We start from the raw sequence: 12,326 nt of genomic DNA on the forward strand, positions 1-12,326 counted from the left end.
AGAGAATGTCTTTGGAGATCCGGCCCCAGCCTACCAGCCAGTGGGAAGAGGCCAGTGCCGGGCTTGTGGAGAACAAAGCCCTTGGAAAGACACTCTCCACTCTTCCCAGGAAGCAGGCTTACATCATTCTAGGGCCTGCTGGGGCCCAGCCCCGGGAGACAAGCTCGTGGGAAGAACAGGCCTTCCGAGTGCAGGCCCCAAGCCCCAAGGGTTGGGCTCTGGACCCTCAGGCTGCAGCATCCAGCTCAGAAACACTAGCTGGGCTATGAGGGACACCAGTGGGATGTGTTTAAGAACACAGGTATGCCCACCAGGGGCCTTGACCACAAATGCCTCTTTGTATACACCCCGAGGGATGCAGCACCGGGGAGATGGGGGGAGGGAAGAAAGGGCAGAGAGTGGGACAGCACAGAAAGGGGAGGAGGCAGGAGGAGAGGAGAAGGCAGTGGAGGTGAAGTCACACAGGAAGATAGACCTAGGTACAGCCAGCACCCGTGGGCTCCACCCGGGGTAACGTGAGTGTTGTGGGAAAGGCTCCGGAGAGCCCGTCCAGGTCAGCTTGCCTGAATGTCGCCGGAGCTCTGGGACTCGACGTTTCTCAGGAGGCCCGCATGGATCTGCCCGGCCATGGCAGACACAGGCTGGGGGCCCTGAGGACCTGGGCGCAGGCCCCACGCCTGAGCATATTGGGCTCTGGGAGAGAAGCGGGGAGTGCAGGGTGGGGGACTGCACAGAGCCCAGCCCTTCCTCTCTCCTGCCTCACTTTCTGCTCTATCAAATGAGCATCCAGAGGGATGCTGGGACTGTGCTGTGCACGTCACGGCAGTTTGGCATTGACTCCTCCGCACACGTGGAGGTAGCAGGGATTATTACCCTCCTTTATATAAGAGCCGACGGAAGTATAGCACAGAGAGGTTAAGTGGCTTGCCCAAGTCACACAGCTAGGCAGCAGCAAAGGTGGCAGTGTATCTGGGGCTGTGTGGCTCCCGGTCTGGTCCTTGTTACCCTTCATCCTCAAAGCGACCCGTGAGGCCCTGCAGTGAAGTCTGAACCGGGGAAGAGTTTAGTGCTGGGCTGTCATCGACGGGCCTGGCTCAGCTCATCCCAGGTGCCAGGCCGTGGGCTGTGCTTGGAGCGGAAAGAGAAATTGTCGTCTTGCTCGCCAGACGTGGGCTAGGAAGTGGCTCCCGGGACCTTGCGGTCTGGGGGAGACTGAACTGCACGCTAGCTGTCTACCCCCCACCCAGGGAGGGGCTGGGCCTGTCACCAGGCCGGGTGCCCAGCAGGTCTCCCCATGGCATCCAGGACTCACGTGGACTACCCAGGAAGAGCAGAAACCAGTCTTCAGTCTGGCCCAGAGGCCTTGGGGGCACCGCCTGCCACCACAGAGCTGAGACTGTCCTCCTGGGAAGAGAGAGCTCGTGACACGTGGAGACTAGTTGCTCAGGGAGAGGTGCTGGCCGTCCAGGGGCTCTGAGGAGTCCGGGGCTGTTGAGTCGGTCCCCGAAGGCTAAGTCGGTCCCCGTAGGCTGGGCAGGGAAGAGGGGTGAAGGCCTGGAATGCACCAGCATGGAACAGGAGTTGGAATTTCTCTTTCTTTCTCTTTCATGGGAACTGTGGAATCTAGAATGTTCCAGTGGAAGGGACAGAGCAATTCCTAGCACTCCCATATCAGACTGGATTTTTGCCAGGTCCATGCTATGGTTTTCATACTGTATTTTTTTTTTTAATTGATTCATTATTTTTTAACTTAGCCTTATTAGCAGTAATATCTGTGAAATCGTAGATTTAGCATGCAAGTTATATTATTTCTAACGCAAATTAAAATAAACACGTAACTACTAAAATTTAAAACTTCATCTCTGTACCACGTAAGGGGATCATGAGTGACCACCTGGGACCCCACTCTGGGCATCGCTGACGTAATCCTGACATGGAATTGATGCCTTGAGAGTGGAGGGGGCTTCCCCAAGATCATGCAGCCAGGAGTGCTGACCAGGCTCCCATCTGGGCTCAGTGCACTTGCCCTCCAGCGGGACTCTGTCGTGACCAGTCCTGACAAACTTGGGCAGGGACCAGAGAAGGCAGATGGAGTGGGTGGCAGTGTGGGCAGAGGCTGGGAGGGAGGGAGGGAGGGAGAGAGGGAGGGAAGAGTGGCAAGCAGGGAGAAGGCCCCTTGGAGTGTGGAGTGATCTGGGCAGTGGAGAAGGTAGGGGTGAGGTGGTTCAGGGAGCGGGTAGGAAGAGGATTTGTTGGCAGGTGAGGAACCTTCCCTGAGATTCCCTGAGATTCTCAGAGATTCTCTTCCCCGAGGTTCTCCTTATTGGATCTGAACTCCTTCCTTCAACGACGAGACTTTTATGGCTGAGCTCCTGGCGTTATTTAAATCAAATGCAAAGTTTTGTTTTCCAGTTCCCAGAGCTGGTATCCTGATTCTGCGGTAGTGCTTCCTTTTGTGTTGACTTCCCTTGGAAATTTCCTGTAAGGATACTACCCTTGCCTCATTCTGTCCTGAGATGGGGTGGGAGACATCAGGAGATTTGGCAACAAGGGGAAGGCATTGATGATGGCAAAGTTGGGCCAGAAGCATGTTCATTTACACAGCACTGTTGAGCTCCAGCTGCGTGCCGGGCCCCAGCTGGGGACTTGCGTGTGGCCCGTCGCACGTAGAGACATGTCCACCAAGAGCACTCCTATGTGGGCTCCGTCTGTGATGATGCCCATTTATAGGGCTTTCCCCTAGGAGGCGCCATCTTGTAGTGAAGCTGGACTCCGCTGTGGGCTGCCCACTCAGTCTTCTACGCACCTACTCGTGCGCATCTGCGTTCTTGGCTGCATGGCACGGGACACGCATGCAGTAGGGGCCAGCTGGTTGGTCGGTTGGAGCCTGTGTCATCAATGGTGGGTAGCGAGGGGCTGGGAGGGGCACCACTCCCTTGTCTAGAACAGGGGCTCTCAAACTTCAATGTGCCTCTGTCTCACGGTGTGTTTCCTGCAGGTGGGAGGAAAGCTGAATTAAAATGCCAATTTCTGGCCCCAGCCCCCAAATACTGGATTCAGTAGGTCTGGACTGGGACCCAGGGGTCAGCATTTCTCACAAATGTTGTACGAGGCTCAGATGATTTTGATACAGGTGATCCTTGGACCACGCGTTGAGAAACCTTGCTCCGAAGGGTAGGCTGGGATAGGAAAGAGTCTCAGATTGCCAATCAGGAGACCTGTGTTCAGGGCTCTGCTTATTAGCTGTGTGGCCTGGGACAAGTCACTTAACTTCTCTGTGCCTGGTGATGATGGTGAGATATAGGACTAAGAGATTTCTGAGGGTGCATTTGTGGATTAGAAGCTCTAGAGAGAACCAGAGGGGGGGATGGTAATGGATGGTTGTGTCTTTGCACCTATAGGGGGACATCTCCCCCACCCTCCACTTTTGTGGACACCCAGCCTCCTCTGTCTGTACCTCCCATACTGAATTGAGCACCGTCTTTGACATACGAAATGCAGCCCATACGTGTTGTTGGGTGGATGGTCTGCTCTGTCACATGCCATGTCCCTCGAAAGTGAAAGGACCTTACATCTTGTCTGGAGGGTGGGATGGGAGTGTGTAAAAAGACAAGAAATGTGTGAGTGCCCTCATGCCAGTCTTTGCTCTTGCAAGAGTTTGCTACGACAGTAAGTCCTCCAGCATGGGGCGGGGCACACAGGGGGCCCTGCATTCTCAGAGGCCCCTTCCCTTGTCTCCACGTCTCTCCACCCAGTGCCCAGGCCAGGCCCTTCCGGAAGCAGTGACCTGCCTGACCCTTGTCTCTCCTGGTCCCTCACAGATGTCCTGGCGTCCACAATACCGCAGCTCCAAGTTCCGGAACGTCTACGGGAAGGTGGCCAACCGGGAGCACTGCTTCGACGGTATCCCCATCACCAAGAATGTGCACGACAACCACTTCTGTGCTGTCAATGCCCGCTTCCTGGCCATTGTCACCGAGAGCGCGGGAGGTGGCTCCTTCCTGGTCATCCCCCTGGAGCAGGTAGGACCCGCACCTCCCTAGCGCCGGCTGTGGCCCAGAGCAGGGAGAAGCCCTTCTTGGTCACTGTTGAGCCTGTTGCCTCCATTTCCCTCTGCACCACCACCCTCTGCCCCGCCATTTTGCTTCCTCGTCATGTGTCGGGTGGCTGTGCCCTCCCCAGGGTTTTCCTGAGGTTCGCCAGAACAGGTGCAGGCCAGGATCCCGGAGACCTGAGATCCGTTCCCAACACTTCCCCAAAGATTGTTCCCGGAAGCGCTTGGACAAGTCACTTCCCTTCGGATACATGGGGTTCCCGTTAACTGGGGACTGGGACATCGGATCTCTGGGTGACCCCCAAGACCAGGTCCGGCGCTGCCATTGTGTATCCCGGATGCCCTTTTGGTTTGGAGGTGGGCAGGGTGAAGACCCAGCCATAGGCACGCGGGGCGGCTGCAAAAATGACACACTCATTAAAAAAACATTTCGAGCTCTCTGCTGAGAGGCTGGAAATAATTTATCTTCTCCCTCGTCCCCACTTCCCATCTAAAGGTTTTCCTCCTTCTGTGGCCGCCTTTGTGAATATAGCCAATTAAATCTGCAAAACCTAGATCATGAAATTTTGAAGCTCTGCATTCAGGCAGAGTCCCTGGAGGCCCGTGGGAGGTCACGCGCCTCAGGGAAAGTGCTCGCTGTCAGTCTCGCTTGTTTATGGCTGAGCTCTCCCTCGCCGGCCTGACTCATCTCTACTCCCACCCTCCGCCAAACCACTCAGGGGAGGAGCGGAAGGAAGCGTCAGTTCTCAAAATCCGCCGTCGGTTGGCGGTGGAGGATGGATTTTTCCAGTCTCTCCTACCCACGGTAGGAGAACACAGATTTGGGAAAGCCGTAGGCCATGTCCTCCCCCCACTAAAAGGGGCAGCTGCAGTGACACTGAGGACATGGCCCTGGTGGCGGGAAGCCTGGATTCTGGTGGGCTTTGCCACTTGCCAGCCACGCGATCTCAGGCACATCACCTAACCTCTCGGCACCTTAGCTTCCCCTAATGGCAAAACGGGGATGCTGAATCCTCCCCTGTCTACATGCATGATGTTGGCATGGACTGGGATAGTAGATATGGAAGCCCTTTGTGGACCACATAGCATAGGAAAGGCGTTTGGGGACTTTCCTGGCAAAATCGTTAGCTCTGCTCACGGACTTTGCCCACAGATGCCCACAACAACTCTTAACACGTTCGGAAGGATTCTGAAATGTAGCTCGTCTCCCCTCTCGAACCAGATGGGCTCAGATCTCCGTCTACTTACGGGACCGGCTAAACTCCAGCCACGTTTGGGTTGGTCCCAACTGGGGCTCAAGCCCATTGCTGGCACCCCTGCGACACTCCACAGTATGTGTGGCTTGCAAAGGACAATAGTCAGTGGCTCACACTGTAACAAAAATTAATTCCAGATGTGTTAAAGATCTAAACATTAAAAGAAAAGAGAAAGGAGACAAGAGAGAAAAGAAAACGCTGCAAGTATATTACAGGAAATGGAGAGTATCTTTTTATTATTTTTTTTAATGTTTATTTTTTTTTGAGAGAGAGAGAGAGAGAGACAGAGTGCAAGCAGGGGAGGGGCAGAGAGAGAGGGGGAGACAGAATCTGAAGCAGGCTCCAGGCTCTGAGTTGTCAGCCACAGAGCCTGACATGGGGCTCGAACCCACAAGTGAGATCATGACCTGAGCCGAAGTCTGATGCTTAACCACTGAGCCACCCAGGTGCCCCGGCGAGTATTTTTTTAAATCACGCAATAAGGAAAGGATTTCTAAGCAAGACGAGAATCCCCAAACCATAAAGGAAATGATGAATAGATTGGAACAAAAAAAAATTTTTTTAAGGTAAAGTTTCTATACTGCAATGAGACAGGTAGGGAAAATTTAAGGCAAGCCACGTCACTGATACAGGATTGGTGCTATATAACAGACAACAGATCCATGTTCAGAATAGAGAAGCGGTCCAGAAAAACCAGTGAGAAAAAGAACCCAGTAGAAAACAGGCAAACAATATGAAAAAGTAGTTCACAGAAGATGAAAATCAGTCTTTTAACCTACTAAAATAGGAAAAGATATAAAAGTATAATCATCTTTGGTATTTCAAGGCTGTGACGGAACACATTTTTAGTGTACTTGATGTATTTACGTCAAACTTACAGGTAGCTTGGCAATAACCATTAGCATGTAAACACGCATATCCACTGGCCCAGCAATCCCACTTCAGGGAATCCGTCCAACAGAAACAGTCTCAAGTATACAAAAAAAAAAAAAAAAAAAAAATGTTTGCAACATTCTTCAGTGCTCGATCTTTTTTACAATTATTTCCTACAGAGAGAAAATTTCTCTCTCAAATTGCTTAAAAGTTTCTAAACTCTTCCTCTCAGTTTCTACAGTGGTACCAACGAGTTTGCTATTGTCAGTAGAAGCACTGGTCTAGAATATGATCAGAATTTGTAAACATTTCAAGAACAGCAGGAAAAACAGGTACTCTGTATGGAGTGTGAGACTCTGGATGGAGATGATGTATTTGGACACATACGTATGTATTCCACGTACACAGAGCTTTTCAACTTTATTCGTTCGCGTTCTGTGATACGTTGTGTTTAAGGTGACTGATAATGGGCTGGCGGTGACTCACTCTGCCAGTTGGTGTCTGTTGTTTTCTCTGATTTCAGTAAGTTTTTACTCGACAGAAGTGCATGATGGTTCATGTAGCACTTTTATAATAGTGAAGATTGGAAGCAATCTGCAGGTCTATCAATAAGGAAATGTGTGAATGAATTTAGGGGACATCCACATGAAGGGAAGCTCTGCAGCCATCGCAACTGATGATGTAGGGGTGCCTGGCTGGCTCAGTCAGTTACGCATCCGACTCTTGATTTGGGCTCAGGTCATGACCTTGCTGTTCTCGAGTTGGAGCCTTGCATTGGGCTCTGTGTTGACAGCGCAGAGCCTGCCTGGGATTCGGTCTCTTGTTTCCCTCTCTCTCTGCCCCTCCCCTGCTTGCTCTCTCTCCCCAAAACAAACATTTTTTAAAAAAACTGATGATGTGGGGTGCCTGGGTGGCGCAGTCGGTTAAGCGTCCGACTTCAACCAGGTCACGATCTCACGGTCCGTGAGTTCGAGCCCCGCGTCGGGCCCTGGGCTGATGGCTCAGAGCCTGGAGCCTGTTTCCGATTCTGTGTCTCCCTCTCTCTCTGCCCCTCGCCCGTTCATGCTCTGTCTCTCTCTGTCCCAAAAATAAATAAACGTTGAAAAAAAAAAAATTAAAAAAAAAAAACTGATGATGTAAAGCAGTTGTGGCCAAGTGCTCAGCTCAGAATCACTTTATGCTTTTTTAAAGTATTGAGGACGCCAAAGAACTTTTACTTAGATGGGCTCTGTCAGTATTTGGCATATTCAAAATAAAAACAAAGGAATTTCAAAAATAGCTATTTGTTCATTTATTTATTTTTATTTTTTTTTATGTTTACTTATTTTTGAGAGAGAGAGAGACAGAGCTCAAGCAGAGGAGGGGCAGAGAAAGAGGGAGACACAGAATTGAAAGCAGGTTCTAGGCTCTGAGCTGTCAGCACAAAGCCCAATATGGGGCTCGAGCCCACGGACCATGAGATCATGACCTGAGCCGAAGTCAGACGTTTAACTGACTGAGCCACTCAGGAGCCCCTAATTCATTTAAAATAACATTAATGAACCCATTTCACGTTCTCCCAAGAAACATATTTTTATGAGAAATAGCTATTTTCCAAAACACAAAAAATTAATGAGAAGAAAAGCATTGTCTTACCCTTTTGCAAATCTCTTTAAGTTCATCCGGCTTAATAGAAAATTTGCATGTTATATATGTATTTATATTAGATTTGTATATCTGCTCCTGCATTCAGCCTGTTTTAATACCGTGCACGCAGCCTCTGGAAAACTCTGCTGTATACTTGTGAGAGAATAGCAGTGAATAAGACACATCTTGTCCTCGTATTATTATAAAAATAGTTTCAACCCAACAGAATCCCTGAAAGTCTTGGGAATCTCCCCAGAACACACTTTGAGAACGGCTGATGCAGGAGAGTGTTTGATGCGAGAAAATTTCATGACCAACTGTTAAGTGAAACAAAAAGGTCAAACATCATTAATCTCATTAGAAAATTTCTATTCCATCCATCTACCGAGCCGCAAAAGACTGGGAGAAGATACACTTGATGTTAATAGGGATTATCTCTGAGTATTGGGATCTCGAATTCTTTCATTTCCTTCTTTTTCCTTAGCCATAGCTTCTAAATTTGTTTTTAGGGGAACACTTAATGTTTTGTATTTTAGAGAATAAATAAATAAATAAAAGCAGTTTGTTGGCGGAAAGAGGGAGCCCTTGAGTTCTCAGAGGCGGTAGAGAGGGGCTCCGTTCGGCCCTCCATTATGTTTGTTGCAAATGTTTCCTCCCAGAGTTACACATGCATGTAACTTGCTGGAGAAAATGCTAGCAAGACGGAAGTATCTGCAGTGAGGGCAATGGGGTCTGTGGGGTGGGTGGCTGAAGCAACTCTTTGATCTAGGAGGTCCCCTTAGCTTGAGGCAGGACCGAGTGAGACCATGGGGAGCAGGGTCCACGCCCAGAGAGGAGGTCCTCGGGCATCAGGGCAAATGCCTCCCCTCCTCCGCTTCGTGGGCCAAGCCTGCCAGTTTCCTGCCCACTGTGGTCACGCCGAGCCTGCAGGCCTGGCCCAGCTGGGCTGGGGAGAGGCTTACAAACAATAACAATAATGCCAAGTTCAGAACCCTCTCATTATCTGTCAGCAGTAGAGAGGAGCTGTTCCACGTCGGTCGATTTTTGGAAGACGTTTCTAGTACTTTAGCGCCAGGTTTTCTTTCCCCTCAGTTTGACAGAAATCGCTCTAAAAACAGTTTCCTGAGTTTTTCAGTAGAAACACCGAAAACATTTGGGCCCTTTCTTGGTGGATCCTAATCATGGCTTTGAGCATCAATTATGCGCTGTGGACTCATGAAGGCACACTTTTGTCCCTACTCGGACTGGCTCCAGTCTATTTCCTCCCCCCCTCCCTCCCCCCAGCAACCAGAAGGCCACAGAACATTGTCTGCTTTTGTAGTTCTTTTCTTATCCGCCCCCCCCCCCACGTCAGTTATCAGGTGGCCTTCCCATTCCTTTCTTGTCTCTCTGAGAGGCTCAGGCCCAATGAGAACAGCACTAGCTCGGGAACCCCAAATCCCCGTCCTGAGTGAAACTTCTGAGAGAGAGACCCTAGCCTCTTGGCCTAAGATTTCAGTATTTGTGACTGAAAACTGCGGGGTAGGAAGCATGGCCACAGCGACTCCAAACAGCGGCAGGGATGATGCCTTGCCTTTGTACAGCACTCTAGCCCAACAAAATCTGAAAATCAGTCCTCTTGGGCGGTAGACAGAGCCATCTGCGTTTTACAGGTGGGGAAACCGAGGCTGCAGAAACGGGCCTACAGTTGGTCAGCGCAGGAGCTGGACCCGAAACCAGCTTACCAACTTCTGAATCCACACCCCTTTCCACTGCTCAGGACGCTGGTGAGCAGATAAGTTCTGGCTGGCAGATCTTGAAGAAGTGCGTTTGTCTTCCCTGGGGCTCTCGCTCGGGCTGCTGTTGTGAAGGCCGAAGGCTGTTTTTTCCCTAGTTAACATTCTGCCGCCAGCTCTGTCCTCTCTGGAGTGGAATGTTAAGCCGCAGATGGGGGAGCAATCAGCACCCTGATTGCCTGGCACAGCTGGAGGGGCCTTATGAATATTCCAGAGACCAGGCACTGTGCCCAGCGGCCTGATTAACCACTTGGGCCTCCCCAGGTGCACCGCCCCTTTCCTGCTGCAAGCCACCGCCTCCAGATCCCCGGCTGCAGGAAGGCCAAGCTGGAAGCAGAGTTTTTGCTTAGCCGGCTACCTGGTATCCCGAATGACAGCTGGTAGAAAGGCATGAAACCTGGCCTGGACATCAGGAGTCTGCGTCTCCCCATAACCCAGTGGTTCTCAGCCCCGGCTGCATGCTAGAATCACCTGGGCGGATTTGCAGAGTCTCACGTAACTGCTGCTTTTGAATCTCACCTCAAGTCCCATGATGAACGTAGGGCTATTCTCCCCATTTTAAAGATGAAGAAACAGAGGCTCGGAGAAGTCAAGTGACTCCTTCAAGATCGCACAGCACACAAGTGGCTGTCCCAGCAGCGGGCCTGCCCACCTTCCAGAGAGTCAGGCAGAGGCGCGTCTGGACATGTGCCTTGTATTGTTGCTACCGTTGTTTGAATGTCTCCCAGGATGTCCTTGGACATTAATTCAACGGGTATTTTATGAGCTCCTCTGATTTGCCAATACCATTTGTCCATCCCCGCTGGAGGCCAGGCGAGCCAGGTGTTTCCTAGACTCTGTGGGAAGCTTCCTGTCTGAAGGACCGAAGCAACAGTTTCGGTCAGCAGGAAGAGGTGGAGACAAGTGTCCTGGAGCAAGAGACCAGACAAGATACTGTCGCTCCTTCAGTCACTGGGCTTGGACTGATCACCCAGCCCCATGCTGGGCGCTGGGGCACTTGAGTTACATCCATCCTGGTCTCTGAGAGGCTCAGGGGGCATCCATTGGGGATCCAGGCAGGTGGGAGTTTCCTGAGAGGGTCCTACCCATGTATGTCTTGCTCAAGGAACCAACTCCGTGGTGCGTGGAGGAAGCTATCGAACGTGCCCGTCTTAACTCCTCCCTGCCAGCCGTTCACAATGATTGGGCATTATTCTCCAGAAACTGGGGCCCTGGTTTAAATTATGTTCAGATGTAGCTGCATATAATGAAAATAACCTGATTCTGGGACTGGGATGCTAGCCTTGGTCTCTAGGTGGGGGTCACTTCTACCCCCTTGTGCAAGTTCTATGCACCTGCCCCCCACTCCATGCCTGCTGAGGGTCAGTGACCTGGTGGCAAAATATTTCCCCCTTGAATTTGGGTCTGGGGTGTTGCATTCTTCACCCCCAATCCAATCAGTGTGGCCTCTCTTGCTTTTTGTCCCGTCTTTGGTGTTCAAGGGTAGGGGGTCTTAACCAGAGCTAAACAACTGCTCCCCATCTTCCCAGCCCCACAAGAGTAAGTGGTAGAGGTGGGCTTGAGCAGGAATGGTAGCAAAACTCCACAAGGTGTCTCAGGGAAGAGAGCAGAGCCCGGAGCAGGAGAGCAACACAGGATGGGCAGCTAAGAGATCAGGCTCTAGAAGCAGGCAGACCTGGCTTGAATCTCTGCCTTGCCACTTAGTTGCTGTGTGACCTTAGGTGAGTCAGTTGACCTTCCCGTGCCTTAGTTTTCCCTTCTGCAAAATGATTAGGTTAGGCCACATGCTTTCTCTCGTTCAGTTTAGCTGTCACGCTCTCTTCCCTTCTAACACCGTTTTGTTTGAATATGTCCTCACCCGTGTGCTGCTGGTAGGCTCTGTGCAAAGTATAGAATAGCTCCTTCTCATTCCACAAGACTCAACTCAAATGAGGCCAGTTCCATAAAGCTTTCCCCATCCCAGTACCCACCCAGAGGCATTCTGTGATCATGGTTATTAGGGTACTTCCTAAATGCTTCATTATTTTCTAAATAATTAGTATACCCATCTATTTTTCCATCTCCTCACCCATCCATCCATCCACCCACCCACCCATCCATCAATCCATCCACCCATCCATCCATCCATCCATCCATTCATCTATCCATCCACCCACCCACCTATCCATCCACCCACCCACCTATCCATCCACCCACCCACCTATCCACCCACCCATCCACCCATCCATCCATCCATCCATCCATCCATCCACCCACCCGTCCACCCGTCCACCCGTCCACCCATCCATCCATTCATCTATCCATCCACCCACCCACCCATCCACCCACCTACCCACCCACCCATCCACCCACCCACCCATCCATCCACCCACCCATCCACCCATCCACCCATCCACCCATCCACCCATCCATCCATCCACCCATCCATCCATCCACCCATCCATCCATCCATCCATCCATCCATCCATTCATCTATCCATCCACCCACCCATCTATCCACCCACCCACCCACCAATCCATCCACCCATCCATTCAACAAATGTTTATTGAGCACCTACTACATTTCAGTCACAATTCCAAGACCAGGGATACAGCAGTAAACAAGACCAAGTGTTTGTCAGCACAAAGTTTGCAGTTCAGTTAGTTGCCTAGATTGGACTGAGAGCCCTGAGGGTGAGGAACATGTCTGACTTGTACAGGGCTGCACACAGCTGGTGCTCAGCTAGGGGGCATCGGGCTGAC

At 51.1% G+C, this 12,326-nt stretch overlaps 1 protein-coding gene across 3 annotated transcripts in view; it reads left to right on the forward strand.

Annotated features, from left to right (window-relative positions):
• Window positions 1–12,326, forward strand: part of CORO2B (coronin 2B) — a 134,406-nt gene that overhangs the window by 66,143 nt on the left and 55,937 nt on the right. For all 3 annotated transcript variants that reach the window (XM_086711054.1, XM_086711053.1, XM_086711051.1), the window contains one exon: window positions 3,822–4,022. In XM_086711054.1, the coding sequence (XP_086567180.1) occupies window positions 3,822–4,022 (201 nt within the window). The remainder of the gene's footprint in view (window positions 1–3,821; window positions 4,023–12,326) is intronic.

The sequence above is a fragment of the Puma concolor genome, chromosome B3 (genome assembly GCF_028749965.1).
Source record: "Puma concolor isolate L17-30 chromosome B3, mPumCon1.1.hap2, whole genome shotgun sequence".
Taxonomy (NCBI): Eukaryota; Metazoa; Chordata; class Mammalia; order Carnivora; family Felidae; genus Puma; species Puma concolor.